Source organism: Mauremys mutica, chromosome 3, assembly GCF_020497125.1.
Source record: "Mauremys mutica isolate MM-2020 ecotype Southern chromosome 3, ASM2049712v1, whole genome shotgun sequence".
Classification (NCBI taxonomy): domain Eukaryota; kingdom Metazoa; phylum Chordata; order Testudines; family Geoemydidae; genus Mauremys; species Mauremys mutica.
The window spans coordinates 134835514-134852146 of record NC_059074.1 but is presented as its reverse complement, the minus strand read 5'-3'; the positions used below and the strand labels follow the sequence as shown (position 1 = coordinate 134852146).

Below are 16633 nucleotides of genomic sequence, written 5' to 3'. Positions count from 1 at the left end.
CTTGGCAACATTTGTACCTACTGCTTTCTACACTGTAGGTGTGAAAGTACAAGCAGATCCAAAATGCTCTGATTTAATGAGAAAGAGGCACTGCCTTCTACTACAGGAAAAAATGGAGACAACAGAAAGTTCAAAGAACGGCCTCAACCTGCCGGTTAAGATACATTTTTCTTTGCTAAAACACTTAAAATTTGGAAGAAACTGAGTGCATCAGTTAAGGCTGTCCAGTGACAGCATTAAGCTTGTACAATTGAATTTACTCACCGGATACATCCTATGTCTCACTGATTTAGACGTAAGAACATAAGAATGGCCATACTGGGTCAGATCAAAGATCCGTCCAATCCAGTATCCTGTCTTCCGACATTGGCCAATGCCAGGTGCCTCAGAGGGAATGAGCAGAACAGGCAAACAAGTGATCCATCCTCTGTCGCCATTTCCAGCTTCTGGCCAACAGAAGCTAGGGACACCATCTCTGCCCATCCTGGCTAATAGCCATTGATGTACCTATCCCTCCATGAATTTATCTATTTTTTTTTAACCCTTTTAGAGTCTTGGCCTTCACAACATCCTCTGGCAAAGAGTTCCACAAGTTGACCGTGCAATGTGTGAAAAAATACTTCCTTTTGTTTAGTTTAAACCTGCTGCTTATCAATTTCATTTGGTGACCCTTAGTTTCTTGTGTTATGAGAAGGGGTAAGTAACACTTCCATATTCACTTTCTCCACACCAGTCATGATTTTATAGACTTCTCTCATATCCCCCCCTTAGTCATCTCTTTTCCAAGCTGAAAAGTCCCAATCTTTTTAATCTCTCCTTATACGGAAGCTGTTCCATACCTCTATTTTCGCTGCCCTTTACTGAACCTTTTCCAATTCCAATATATCTTTTTTGAGATGGAGGGACCACATCTGCATGCAGATGTGGGCGTACCATGGATGTATATAGATGCAACATGATATTTTCTGTCTTATTATCTATCCCTTTCTTAATGATTCCCAAAATTCTGTTTGCTTTTTTGACAGCACTGCACGTTGAGTGGGTGTTTTCAGAGAACTATCCACAATGACTCCAAGATCTATCTCAAGTGGTAACAGCTAATTTAGACCCCATCATTTTGTATGTATAGTTGGGATGATGTTTTCCATCATTACTTTGCATTTAACAACATTGATTTTCATCTGCCATTTTGTTACCCAGTCACCCAATTTTGTGAGATCCCTGTGTAGCTCTTCGCAATCTGCTTTGGACTTAATTAACTTGAGTAGTTTTGTATCATCTGCAAATTTTGCCACCTCACTGTTTAAGCCTTTTTCCAAATCATCTATGAATAGGCTGAGTAGTACTGGTCCCAGTACAGACCCCTGAGGGACACCACTATTTACCTCTCTCCATTCTGAAAACTGACCATTTATTCCTACCCTTTGTTTCCTATCTTTTAACCAGTTACCAATCCATGAGAAAACCTTCCCTCTTATCCCATGACAGCTTACTTTGCTTAAGAGTCTTTGGTGAGGGACCTTGTCAAAGGCTTTCTGAAAATCTAAGTACAGACACCCCCCAGGTTACGCAAACCCGACTTATGCAAATCTGCACTTACGGAAAAAATTCTGTAAGCTAGAAATGTTTGTGTTGGGGGTGGGGGGAGGCACGTAATTGTTGGGTATACGTTTCCGACTTATGCAAAATTCGAGGTATGCAAGGCATTACGGAACGGAACGATGCATAAATCGGGGCGCATCTGTACACTATATCCACTGGATCACCCTTGTCCACATGCTTGTTGATCCCCTCAAAGAATTCTAGTAGATTGGTGAGGCATGATTTCCCTTTACAAAAACCATGTTGACTATTCCCCAATAAATTATGCTCATCTATGTGTCTGACAATTCTGTTCTTTACTATAGTTTCAACCAGTTTGCCCGGTATTGAAGTCAGGCTTACTTGCCTATAATTGCCAGGAATCACCTCTGAAGCCTTTTTAAAAAATTGTCACATTAGCTATCCTCCAGTCATTTGGTACAGAAGCTGATTTAAATGATAGGTTACAAACCACAGTTAGTAGTTCTGCAATATCACATTTGAGTTCCTTCAGAACTCTTGAATACCATCTGGCCCTGGTGACTTATTACTTTTAAATTTATCTATTTGTTCTAAAATCTCCTGTAATGACACCTCAATCTGGGACAGTTCCTCAGATTTGTCACCTAAAAAGAATGGCTCAGGTTTGGGAATCTCCCTCACATCCTCAGCCGTGAAGACAGATGCAAATAATTCATTTAGTTTCCCCGCAATGGCCTTATTGTCCTTGAGTTCTCCTTTAGACAACATTACAGCAGAGATCTTTCACATGCATAAGCTTCTTGAACAATTTCACCAGCATATTAGGCACAAACACACACATTTTCTTTCAACATCAGATAGGCAAGTGCCACCCTTATGGCCCTCTCCTGAATCCAAATAAAGCCAACATTCCTATACTGATGTCAAAGGGAATTTTGCATGCTCCAGACATATAGAATAGACCTTTAACATACTTTGTTCCCTGATCTCCCGTTCACACCAAGCCATGCTTCTAATGGACTACAAGTCACACCCTGTCACTGAAAAAGTCAGAGTGCTAAACTGACTGGCTCTTACATTGCTTCTGAGGGATAAAGGTAAAAGGCATATCAGCAGTAACTCCTAGTGCCTCAAGAGGGACACAAGCTACCCCAAAGGAATGGGAAGGAGACAGAGCCATGGTTTTGTCCCAGCACCCCAATAGCCACCTGAAGTAGTCTGCCACAGAGAGGGCTCTAGGGATGGTACAGTGTGCACACTCCCACGGAACTTCCCAGAGTTCAGGGGCAGCTCAGCTCTGGACTGGGTAGGAAAAATGTCAAATCAACTACTGTATGTTTCTTATGTGTACCTGGGTGGGAATTTCGCAGTTACCTGCATATCAGAGCAAAAGAATGTTCATGACGACTGTGCAATTACTAAGCAGTAACTATACAGGCAGTATATAAATCTCTGGGCTCCGGCTGGCTTCTAACAGCCAGAGAGTGGGGATCTGCATACTGTACAATTATTTTTCCATACTTGAACAATATGCAACGCCCCTTATTCTAGCAGGTTATGGTGTAAGAGCTGAGTGCGTAACTTTATAGCATTTCTGAACTCTGTTTGGCTTGGAGCATTCTATTTAAATATACCATTGGTTTCAAGGGAATCATTTTACAACCCCCCGCACTGATTTTTGTGTTTAAGCATGCACAGGTTATACACAGATAAGTCACTTATATGGACCCCCAGACACACATCATGCACTGTGGCACAGGGAATGTCTCATTACAAAGATGGGAAGACCATTTATTTTCATGATATAAGGAAGGGCTCAACAGTCAAGATTGCTGAAGCGAAGTAAAGATAAGGATAGTTAATGAGGCCATCCATGCCAAACGTAGATAAATGCAATTGACTCTACACTCTTATGTCATGTTTGATTTATAAACTGGCAGCTCACTTTTTTTTTTCCTGCCAGGTTGTCTCTTCATCATAGCCAGCTGCATTTCCCTCTGCCTTATCTCAGCTCCATCTGTCTCTCAACACAGGCTCATCTGTCATTCTCTCTTTGCCTCACCTCAATGGCAAGATATTTTAAAGGCAACTAGTGTAATCAATGAATGAAAATATTTTGACACTCTCACTGGATATACCATGTATCAGGTACCAAAACCATTTCTCCAGACCTTCTGAGGGATTTAACTCTCACAGCAGGAGCTGACATGAGGCTGGCATCATGTAATTTTTTTATTTTGAAAGTACACCTATCAGATACCTGGAGCATGCTTACCCAATTTAAAGGCAAAACGTTGTACTTCCTGACCTATATCACCATCAAATCAGCTCAGCCCACTCCCCCACCTCAGACAAAAGTCTGAGAAATTAAATGACCCTTTCACCATGCCCCAAAGCCAACAACCTTAGGCCAGAAGTTGGTGAAATTATTGCGGTTAGTATAATAAGCAGCAGTTAGATTGCACCATTATCATGGCCATCCCTTCTCTTCCCCAGTTTGTTTGCTGTAGCCACCTGTTGTCTCTTGTCATAGGCTATGGTTGTAAAGCTCTTTGGGGCAGGAACTCTCTGCGTGCAAAGCAGTTAGCTCATGAGAACCTTGCTTCCCTGCATGTGGGCTTCTAAATGTGACCACAATACATATAAACAACAACAGGGCTCTGTCAGACCAAGGGAGGAAGCTAAACCCACATCTGAGAGCTGTTCACAGAGAATGCCCTGCCACCTATCAGCCATGCTGATAGTGCACAAGCGAGAGTGTGTGTAAGATCTTTAATCAGGACCCAAACCAAAACAGCGATTTACACTTCAAACTCGTTACCCCAAATCGTACTCAAGAACAAACTGAAAGCATGTGCAGACATCCAAGAACGGGTATAATGTGCTCCCTACTGGGAGCACAACTAGACACAGACAGCCAGACTCATTTACACCACTTTAGTAGCGTAAAGGGACCTTAAAGTGAGGTTAAATGCAACTCACTCTCATTTTAATGCTTTGTTTGCCATGGAAACGTAAAGTGGCATTAGCGTAAATCGGAATCAGGCCCAGAGTATTGTATTAAATGTTGTTTAATACAGTCTTAGTTTCTGCTCCAGTGCTCCTTCTATCCTCCCTAGAGACACTAGAGTCATGAGCACCTTGTCTGAGGCTGAGATCTGTGCCAAGCATAGATCTCCAGGCAGTGACAGTGAGCGAATCAAGTAGCACCCTGTTCCAAGCGACTCCATATGTTACTTCTGAAGCACAGTCTGGTCTGGGAAAATGGATCCTCAAGGAGGGGGGGAGGAGGGGGAACATGTCAGAAAAGCTGGGTTCTTTGTATGTTAGTGCAGTCTCACACTTCTGCACCACGGGATGACAGACTACCGTTTTTAAGTGGGATTTTGTTGTAAAAAACAAAGAATGGTTTGTCACAACATATACTGAGTACATGTCTAATAGCAAATGAAAATATTTAAAATTGCGGGAAAATTTTGCTAACTATAAGCAAATCATTTTTTGTGTAAATCTTTATGTAACTAGAGAAACAGAGAGAAAAGGATACAGAAAAGCACAAGAGGGGAAAGCATGGTTACATGCAGGGCTCGGTCTTACGCAGCTGCCAAATTTTACAGAACATAAGCTTTCATTTAAAAAAATTTCTAGCATTTATGTTTGCACGGAAAAGAATATATTTTTATTAAATAATCACCTAGAAGTGTCAAGTATTTTTCAGAACAAATACACATTTTTGAGAAAAAAATTAGTGAACGTTTGGAATTCTGTAAAAAATCAGGGAAAAGGATGCTGCAATGACATCTCATGACTTAGTCCTATGATCTGAGAGTATGTCTACACTACGGGATTATTCGATTTTACAGAAACCAGTTTTTTAAAACAGATTGTATAAAGTCAAGTGCACGCGGCCACACTAAGCACATTAATTCGGCGGTGTGCATCCATGTACCGAGGCCAGTGTCGATTTCCGGAGCATTGCACTGTGGGTAGCTATCCCGTAGCTATCCCATAGTTCCCACAGTATCCCCCGCCCATTGGAATTCTGGGTTGAGATCCCAATGCATGATGGGGAAAAAACAGTGTCGCGGGTGATTCTGGGTAAATGTCGTCACTCAATCCTTCCTCCGTGAAAGCAACGGCAGATAATCATTTCGCGCCCTTTTTCCCTGGATTGCCCTGGCAGATGCCATAGCATGGCAACCATGCAGCCTGTTTAGCCTTTTGACACTGTCACCGTATATGTACTGGATGCTGCTGACAGACGCGGTACTGCAGTGCTACACAGCAGCATTCATTTGCCTTTGCAAGGTAGCAGAGATGTTTACCATCCCTATTGCACCGTCTGCCATTGTAAATTGGCGATGAGATGATGGTTATCAGTCATTTTGTACCGTCTGCATTTGGAAATTGGCGATGACGGTTATCAATCCTTTTGTACCATCTGCTGCTGTCATGGGTGCTCCTGGCTGGCCTCGCTGAGGTTGGCCGGGGGTGCATGGACAAAAATGGGAATGGCTCCCCAGGTCATTCCCTTCTTTATGTTTTGTCTAAAAATAGAGTCAGTCCTGCCTAGAATATGGGGCAAGTGTACTAGAGAACCAGAGAGCACAGCCGCTCCGGGTTAGAGCCCCAGAGATCCTGCAGAAATGATGAGCTGCATGCCGTTCTAGGGGGTGCCCCTGTAACAACCACACCCGTTGCTTCCCTCCTCTCCCAACCTTCCTGGGCTACCATGGCAATGTCCCCCCATTTGTGTGATGAAGTAATAAAGAATGCAGGAATAAGAAACAGACTTTTTAGTGAGATAAAATGAGGGGGAGGCAGCCTCCAGCTGCTATGATAGTCCAGGGAGTACAGAATCTTCTTTAGACATGAAAAGGGGGGGGGGGGGGAGGCTGATGGAGCTCAGCCTCCAGCTGCTATGATGAGGACGGTTACTAAGCCTTCTGTACCGTCTGCCGGGAATGACCGGGAGTCATTCCCATTTTTACCCAGGCGCCCCCGGCCGACCTCACCAAGGCCAGCCAGGAGCACTCAGGGGCTGATGATGACGATGGATACCAGTCATTTTGCACTGTCTGCCACCAGGAAGGGGATGGTGGTGTTCAGCGCTGCAGCACCCCATCTACCAGCAGCATGCAGTAGATATAGGGTGACACTGAAAAAAGGCGAGAAATGATTTTTTTCCTTTTTCTTTTGGGGGGGGGGGGTAGGGTGTAAATTGAATACATACACCCTGAAACACCCGGGAAAATGTTTTTGACCCTTCAGGCATTGGGAGCTCAGCCAAGAAAGCAAATGCTTTTCGGAGACTGTGGGATAGCTGGAGTCCTCAGTACCCCCTCTCTCCCTCCATGAGCGTCCATTTGATTCTTAGGCTTTCCATTACGCTTATCATGCAGCAGTGTGCTGAGTCCCTGCTGTGGACTCTGTCTATCATAGCCTGGAGATTTTTTCAAATGCTTTGGCATTTCGTCTTCTGTAACGGAGCTCAGATAGAACAGATTTGTCTCCCCATACAGCAATCAGATCCAGTATCTCCCGTACGGTCCATGCTGGAGCTCTTTTTGGATTTGGGACTGCATCGCCACCTGCACTGATCAGAGCTCCATGCTGGGCAAACAGGAAATGAAATTCAAAAGTTCGCGGGGCTTTTTCTGTCTACCTGGCCAGTGCATCCGAGTTCAGATTGCTTTCCAGAGCGGTCACAATGGTACACTGTGGGATACCGCCTGGAGGCCAATACCGTCGAATTGTGGCCACACTAACCCTAATCTGACATGGCAATACCGATTTCAACGCTACTCCCCTCGTCGGGAAGTACAGAAATCGGTTTTAAGAGCCCTTTATATCGATATAAAGGGCTTCGTTGTGTGGACGGGTGCAGGGTTAAATCGATTTAACGCTACTAAATTCGGTTTAAACGCATAGTGTAGACCAGGCCTGACACTGGAATCTCTTTTCTTGTTTCCTCCCTTTTTTTTAAACTCTTATTTGTTTCCTCCACCACGTCTATCTAGGCCCAGTCTACTCCAGACATTAACTGTTTGCAAAGTAAATTTGAAAGTCTAGGCTTCAAACCCAAGCACAGCTTCTGAAATTAGTTTTAAAATAGTTTGGCCTTGTCTATATCAGACAAACTCCATTTTCCAATATGGTTCACAGTCCAGTGTGGATCAAGCCTGAGTTCACATATCATATGGGGCAAGGAAGGTAGAGAAGTGACTCTCTCTCTCTCTCTCTCTGAAGAGAGAGAGAGAGAGAGAGAGAGAGAGAGAGAGAGAGAGAGAGAGAGAGAATAGAAAAGCAGCTTCATCGCTCTATACGAGAAAGTAGTTATTTCATTTCCTGCCTGCTTTTGAAGACTGATATCATGGGATTCACTTAGGTCCTGGCTACACTGGGTTCAGAACCACACCACTAGCATTTGAATATTACTAATGGCCAGCTGTTAATTGCAGGGTTCTAGCACCATTTACCTTACCAGCATGGACAGGAACTTTATTAAGCTGCATACCAGTAATAAGGACTCATAAAAGAGGGGTATGCTACACCATGGTTCTCAGGAAAAATAATTCCTGGTCACACCTGACAGGAAAACCACATTACAATATGCTAGCGACAGACATGGTTAAATATGGTGGCAGACAGCATGGTTATGAATTTACTGGTGACAGGGCCTTACAAAAAAACCTTACCGTTACCTTCTGGTCTTAGAATAATGGACTCAAGAAAGCACATTCTCTTACCAAAGTGGCTCACTGTGGGATACACTTATGACAAACGCCTCTCCTGTCTGGCCAGAGAGAGTGCGTCCACTCTTATCTACAATGGTTCCAGAAACCTAAAATAAAAAGGGGATGGGGAGGGAAGGGGGTGAGGATGGGAGAGAAGAACATGTTATTAATACTGCCCTCTCAAAAGCCAAAACAAGATGAAGAGTGTTGGGTTGCCTTTCATCACTTTGCACAGAAAATTTTTTTTTGATTTCCTGCTTTGGTTCAACCGTCCCAAATGTTCTAGCAAGTAGAAAGATAAACTTCTGACCAAAAAGCTTCTGAGGGTCACTGTGCTAACCTTTATTTTCATTAAATAAATATCCCTTGGGATGTACAATTTGTTGGCTGATGTTAACAGCTAAGGATCCTAACTATGATCACAGCCCTCCTCCTTCCCTCACCATCAATAACTTCCACATTTTTATTATTTAAGCCCAATCCTGCACTGTGCAATGCACAAGCAGCTCCTTGGGCCCACATGGAATCTCCCTTAAGTCACAACACACAGCGGAATTAGGGACCTTAGATTGTAAGCTTTCTGGGGAAGGTACCTGACTTTCTTTTAAAAAAAACTCATCTGTGAAGGGCCATGAGAAAGTATGAAGCTTTACAAATAATAATGCTTTAACCTCAAATTCTCTTATAAGATACGGAGAGTAATGTTATCCCACGGTCCTAAAGATCTCAAGACAAAAAATGCAATTCTAGAAAACGTACTGACTTTTTCCATGTTATACTGTGTGTGTTTTGTTTTTAAAAAATGCACCCATGCCATCACCAATTGACCTGCCACCTCAGTCTTGTTCGGGAACCGCACGTACAAACATTAGATCATTTTAGTTAAAGTTAGTAAAATGTTTTGTGCTTACAAATATTGGTCTGGGATCATACTCTTCCTCAAACAGTTTCTTGAGAGCAAAGAGAGCTGCCTGTTTAATAATAAAGGTTACAACAAGTTAATGAAGCTTGAATAGCCTTTTACACGGAACTTACCATACAATATTGCTAGAGATTCTGGAAGAACATACTACATTCAAGGGCATTCCTTCACCCACAGAAACCTCTAGGTTTTCAAACATATTATGGTGGTATTAGCAGCTAGGCAGCCCGAGGCTCTTTTAGACCCAAAAATCACATCAATGCACTTGCTAAAGATTTGTACACTCTTATTCATCACTCACGTCTACAGTATGTAGGATAACCAAGCTTTTAAAGTCTGTGTTACATACATCTACTATATACATCCAGAGTGTGAATGTAATGTGTTTTATACAGCTGCACATATTTTGAAATGCATAACCCCTACATATGAATCCATTTAGTTCACAATAGTTTCCACAGAATTTCAACGTAAGATGGGTCAGTAATATATAGGGAAAATTTCTGCCTTAGTCCCCACACAAGAATTTTTTATTCAGGCATTTAATAAAAGGTTCAAACCACTTCCAAGTTTTCCCAAAAGTCTCACCTTGGCATTGGCTGTATCAAATATGGTTTCTACTAACAAGATATCAACCCCTCCATCTAAGAGTCCTCTGGCTTGTTCTTGGTATGCTTCAACCAGCTCATCAAAAGCTGTAAATAAGAATTAGTTTAAGTGGTTTGTCTCATATCTTTAGCGAGAGACATCTTCCTGTAATGTATCATGAAAGGTAGAATAGAATTAAATTACAAATACTTACTGATGTTCCTATAGTCTGATCTTTCCACTGAGGGAGACACAGAGAGCGTCTTGTTTGTAGGACCCATAGCACCAGCTACAAATCGCCTACTCGCTAGACAAGGGAAGAAATGTTACGCATCAACTCTAGCCACCAACAGTCATAATATTGTAACAATCTCTTAAGACATCATGGCAATGATGTAGATTTAACTCAGAGCCTCCTGTTCCAAAAGCACAAGTCCCTACCACTTGGGGTAGAGGAGAATCTAAATTAGCTTTGGATAGTTGAGTAATTTTGATTCTATCCCATAAGGGTCAGTGGTATTTACAAACAATGCCACTGCAAGCCATCAATTCAGTCCAAGCTTTCTTTTAAGTACTCGGTTGCCTGCCCATTTTTAAATGCACAGCACAGGGCCATAAAGAGAAATTCCAGTGCAATATAACAGATATTCTAATCACTACAGTTAGTTATGAAGAACAGAGAACCACTAAAAAAAAAAAAAAGGGGGATGTTCCTTAATTCTTATATTTAAGAACTAAATCAAGGAGGTATTGTCTAGACAATCTATTGACAAGTTTATAAACAGAAAATGCAACTTGGTGTTAGAATGAGAGAAAAAACTTGAAAACTTCTAAATTACATTATCTCTTTATCAAGTGTTCTTGTTAGACAGGTAGGTCTCTACTAATCAGAGATGTAGATGTAGAGGTCATTTTCAGGAATGACTGCCCATTTAGGGCTGATGCTGTGAGCTACTGAGCACTTCCTGGCAGATGCTGGGTGAAATCAGACAGGTGGATTTCAGTGGGAGTTGGGGACCCCCAAGAATCACTCAGCACCTTGTGAAAGAACCAGAGTACCATTTTGCATATCTAAATAGCTTATAAGTCACTCATGCATTAGGCTTCTCTTGGAAGACAACTTGCAGCATCACTGCTCCCAGATGCAACCAACTGCACCAACCCAAGTCACAATATTTCAAAGCTTGTAACGAGACAATAGAATATATAGAAGGGAATGTTTGACTACAAAGAGGAAAAAAACAAACCAACAACATTCACCTGTCTGAGCAGTCACATCATCAGCTGCTTTTCTGGCCACCTGTGCTGAGACTTTGTTTAACTGATAAACCTGGAACAATGACAGCCAAATTACTGTGTGCTAACAGACAAGGCTTATTCTGTACATTAAAGGTAGGTCTATACTACCCGTAGGATCGGCAGGCAGCGATCAATCCAGCAGGGGTCGATTTATCGCATCTAGTCTAGAATCGATAAATCAACCCCCGAGCACTCTCCCTTCAACTCCTGTACTCCACCGCCACTAAAAGCGCAGGCAGGGTCGACTGGGGAGCGGAATCAGTCAACTCACCGTAGTGAAAACACCACGGTGAGTATGTCTAAGTACGTCGACTTCAGCTACGTTATTCACGTAGCTGAACTTGCGTAACTTAGATCGATCCCCCCCTCAGCGTAGACCACGCCTACGTCTCTTCTATGAAGAAAACTAGCAAAGAAACTTACAAGAGTCACCCTCTTCTATAGCAGCATGCAGTGCATTCTAAGTGCTCTATAGACCAGACAAACACATGAAAGCATTACAGCAAAACTTAAAAAAAAAAACACTCTGGGGTACCCCCAGCATGAAGAATTGCTTTGTTCCATGAAGCTCAGAAAGTAAACTGTAGTGATGTGATTATATGATGGATACCATTCTACTACATGTCTGTGCCTAAAACTGCTATTATAAAATTAAACAATGGCAAAGAGACTAATGGCCAGTTCTGTAAGATACTGAGCACCCTCAACTCCCGCTGAAGTTAGTGGGAGCTGTCACCTTGAAGGAAGGGGCCTTATGAAGGTAAAATTAGCTTATCGGGAACATCAGTTCTGATTTAGATGGCATGTTTCCAAGTATTGTTGGGCCATCTGCTGAGATTAATTTTAAAATGATGTGACCCACATCGACAGGCAACACAAACCTGAGCTTAAGAAAGTTCTAAGCACTGCAGCAAAACTCTGTTGCAAGAAGGACAGACCTCTGTGCCAAAGAATTAAATATACATACAACGTTAAGGGACAAAACATTTCCATTTTGGCACCATCTTGTGAAACTGGAAGCACTGAAGCAGAATGTTCTTGTTCACAGAACGAGACTCTTCTGAGAATACTCAAACGATGAAGCCCAATACAAATTATTACTGACTGTGCCTTCATCGACAACTATCCTATGACAAGTATAATTTTCATCCTAATATTACTGTAACAATGGAAATGTGTTACAAGTAAATGGGATATTTCTCTGCTGAGCACCAGAGACCCAAACAATCTCACCTGTGTGCCCAGAGACAGTGTGCAGTTAGCAATTAACACTAGCCTTATGGACTCTGGAGACTAGGTTAATATTGGCTGCTGGGACAACAAATCTTGATTAATATCTTAACATGTAAGTGACTTAAAATTCTTACCAGATACTCAAGGTCATAGTCAGCTTGTGCAACTCTGGTGCTACTGAAAGTGTTTGTTTCAATGATATCAGCCCCAGAGAGCAAGTATTCCTGCAGCAATAAAAAACAACTGAGAATTAATGATTTTAGATCAGGGGATAGAAAAGAAGGGAATCAGAGGATTCTAACATTTTGTGATTTTCAGCTGAACAAGACAAAAGGATAACTGCCTCCCAATTCACAGAAGAGCAAATCCTGCAGTTCTTACTCCTGTTGCTTTGAACGAGTGTTTAACACATTTGAGGTTACTCAGAGTTTTGGCATTTAAGGTTATATTTATAAATAGTTGATAAAAGGTTAAAAACGATCAAGGTTCCAATTCAAGATGGTAATTTAGGCCCAAGCTTAACTTTAAGCATGTACGTAATCTCACTGATATGCTTAAAGTTAGACAACCTTCAAGATTCAAGGCCTAATAGATGTTATAAACACTTAACAAGCATGAGTTGCGTATGTTATAGATGGTTAAAAATCAACCTACTGAAGCATTTATTAAAATGGAATTAACAGATATTAATTCTTTAAAAACTATGTATAAATGTACCCTTAATAAAGCATGACCGTGTTTGTAGGCTGGGGTTGAAATTCTGGCCCCACTGAAGTTAATGGGAACTTGGCCATTGACTTCAATAGTGCCAGGATTTCATCCAAGATTTTCAAACAGTGAGGTGATGGTGAGAGGGGTCATTGTCAGGGACAGATACAGAATGTTAGCAGGACTTGCCGAGGGACGCCATGTGGAATGGGAAAAGAAGATGGTGAGATGGAGGACTGGAAAAGAAAAGCTAAATGATGTGGAGGCAGCTGCATAGTATGGGAGCACAGATTGGCTAAGTAAGGAACACTGGAAGGGATTAGTAGTAGGTTGTGTTAGGAAGATTGTATTTATTGGGGATTGTGTTTAACTATTAAGTAACTGTGTGAGCTTGTTTCTGTAACCCTCATGTGCTTGTCTTCCTATTTCCCTACCTAATACTGTAGCTCACACTTATTGTGTCATGTATACGGTTACAAAAAAAGCTCTTTGGGGCAGGGACCTTGTCTTCCTATGTTTGGGAAACATCTTGCGCTACTGAAAAATGAACAAAAACAACTCTTCAGCTAGAAATATAGATGTGCAAACCTGCAGACACAAAAACTAGGTTACTGTCAGTCGCACTTGGCACTTGCGATGATTTTAAGTATTTACACATACAATTTTTGAAGTGTTTCTTTCCCTGTTTTTCTGCCACTGACTGAAACAACCAACAGGGAAAGTGACTAATTATCAACGGGAAAAGAGAAAGCCTGACTTTTTACAAAACACTGCCAAAACTGTTCACAATATAAAACTATAAAATGAATGAATTTGTTTTCATTTGCTGCAATTTTAGGTATAATTTGTAACAGGGAAAAATGTAGGCAGAAGTGTGATTTGATAGTGTCCCTTTAATGACACACACAATAAAGCAGTGGGTGGGAGGGGGGAAATCAGCTGTATGTTAGGCCTTTTAGCAAAATGCAAATCGGCAATCACGAATTCTTTTTCAACACTCAATGAAGCATAACAAGCTTTCACCTATTAGGTCTCATCAGAAAGGCATGGCAATGAAAAAGGATTCATAAGAAAAAACAAAAATTACTCTTTAATAGAAGTACAACAAATGTCATTAGGCTTCACTACTGTGTAGATTTTCTTAGGGTACGTCCATACTTACCGCCGGGTCGACGGGTAGCGTTCGACTTCTCAGAGTTCGAACTACCGCGTCTAGTTCGAACTCCGAACGCGCTCCCGTCGACTCCAGAACTCCACCACCGCGAACGGCGGAGTCGACGGGGGAGCCGCAGACTTCGATCCCGCGGCGTCTGGACAGGTAAGAAGTTCGAACTAAGGTAGTTCGACTTCAGCTACGCTATTCGCGTAGCTGAAGTCGCGTACCTTAGTTCGACCCCCCACCCTAGTGTAGACCAGGCCTTAAAGGTGCGTGAGAAGATGAACACACTTCAAATGCTAAAGGAAAACTACATGATGATTTTTATATTTGGGTGATAAAAGTACTCATGTGACTACACTATTGAGTATTTGGGATTTTTCTAAATGAAGAAACAAATGAATTTAATAGTAATTAAGGCAAATAAAACGTTAAACTGATGGCAGAATAGGAACATATCTAATGTTAAAGACAATACTAATTTTAAAATTAACTAGCAGAAAACTGATATTCTGCCTTTCTATTCCCTATTCTGGACACATGCGTGCACTCACACAGAGCTAATAAATACTGTGCAGATTCAAAGGGCACACTGATATTTATGATCTCATTTACACACTTGAGTTTCACTTTCACCTCCTTCAAAATCATTAATTAAATGACAACAATTTTGAACAATTTTGACCCTTCAAGCTCTTATTTTATCAGGAACATTACAGAATACAATACATTAGTAGGTAATAATGCACTTGAATTGGGGAATCCACTTTGACTTTTGAAAATAGACTACCCACCACCTCTCAATGACATGGGATGGATCATGCTATAATTGCCCTGTTCTGTTCATTCCCTCTGAAGCATCTGGCATTAACCACTGTCAGAAGACAGGATACTGGGTTAGATGGACCATTGGTCTGACCCAGTATGGCCGTTCTTATAATATTTTAAAAGATTAAGTAAAAAATGAGGGAAATTCAGAAATATAAAAAAAAACTAACAGTTAAGGTTGCACATAGAAATCATTCAGAAGAGTCAGATTTTTTTTTCTTTCAATCAGAACACTCAGAAGTCAGGTGATACAATACCTTATGAATTTTGTAGATTATATCAGGCTGAGTTATACTCAAAAGGTCATTGTTGCCTTTCAGATATTTTGAATGATCCTTAAATTCTTGCCCTCGGAAGTCCTCTTCTGATAGCGCATGCTGCTGGATCATGGTCCCCATGCCTCCATCCAAAACCATAATCCGCTCCCGCAAAATAGATTCAATTTCATCTTTCAAGCTCTTTTTGGTATTCACTATAAAAAAAATTACAATTAAAACAAAAGTAGCATATATACTCAATCACAGGGCCAGTTCGTTTATAAGCAGATGACCCTTCCCCCACCCCACCCCCCAATGGGTAAGTAAAAATGGAAATTTTTTATAACCCGTTCATAAGCCAACCCTATAATTCAGGGGTCAGCAAACTTTGGCTCCTAGGCCATCAGGATAAGCCGCTGGTGGGCCGAGATGGTTGTTTACCTCGAGCATTCACAGGCATGGAGGTAAACCTAAGTAAACAAAAAGTGTCCCGGTGCGCCAGCTGCTTACCCTGACAAGCCGGACAGCAACTAGTGGGAAATTTTTTTGGGGGGGAGAAGCTGGGAGTCAGGGGAGTAACCCCTGTGACCACCCCCCACATGACCCCACCCCTAGCCCGGGACCCCCACACTCTCCCCATCCCATCCCACCCCACCTTATCTGGGGAGGGCCAGGGGAGGATGTCTCTGACCTGGCTGGAGTTGCTCCGGCAGGCTGGGCAGCACGGCCACAGCCTGCTCCGGCAGGCCAGATCGGGTGGCACAGCCACAGCCTGCTCCGGCACCCTCTGGGGGGCAGGGCCAAGCAGCACAGCTGCAGCCTGCCTGCCCCGGAGCTGCAGCCGCTTCAGAGGCTGGTGGGAGAGCAGGAGCCCCGCCTCGTCCCTTCTGGCTCTGCTGGCTGTGCTGCCTCTCCTTGCTCCCGCTGTTGGTGGGAGGAGCTGTCCAACCTCTCCCTCTCTATACCTGTTCGTAAGCCGACCACCATATCTGGTGCGTCCCTTTTTTACTAAAAAAATTCAGCTTATGAACGAGCATATACAGTAAGCAACTTTGAAATCCCCCCCTCGCCCGAAATACATAATTTTAAAGTATAAGTACTTTGAATTTTCAAAGTTAATTTCAAACAAGGGTTATTTGTTTTATTATAAAATAGTGGTCAGTTATGGTACTGCACCTGAAGTTGTGATATTTTAATACGAGCAAATAATATGTTATAGGTCTCTGACCCTGCTTCTGCATCTGTATGAGCAGAACCCTCCTGCAGGAGCTGCACTTGAGTCAATGCAGATTCACCTGTATGGAGTCAGCTGTAGACGCAGAGCCTAAGTATATACCCAAGT

At 42.2% G+C, this 16633-nt stretch overlaps 1 protein-coding gene across 2 annotated transcripts in view; it reads right to left on the bottom strand.

Moving 5' to 3' along the window:
• Positions 1 to 16633, bottom strand: part of MTR (5-methyltetrahydrofolate-homocysteine methyltransferase) — an 80726-nt gene that overhangs the window by 60304 nt on the left and 3789 nt on the right. Inside the window, exons 1-8 of one of the 2 annotated variants that reach the window (XM_045010566.1) lie at positions 16520 to 16547; positions 15292 to 15506; positions 12477 to 12566; positions 11071 to 11140; positions 10025 to 10117; positions 9811 to 9917; positions 9212 to 9271; positions 8313 to 8407 (exon numbers count right to left, since the gene is read on the bottom strand). In XM_045010566.1, the coding sequence (XP_044866501.1) occupies positions 8313 to 8407; positions 9212 to 9271; positions 9811 to 9917; positions 10025 to 10117; positions 11071 to 11140; positions 12477 to 12566; positions 15292 to 15506; positions 16520 to 16532 (743 nt within the window). In that variant the 5' untranslated portion in view covers positions 16533 to 16547. Of the gene's footprint in view, positions 1 to 8312; positions 8408 to 9211; positions 9272 to 9810; positions 9918 to 10024; positions 10118 to 11070; positions 11141 to 12476; positions 12567 to 15291; positions 15507 to 16519; positions 16548 to 16633 lie in introns of those variants that run through there. The other variant, XM_045010565.1, reaches the window with a different exon arrangement.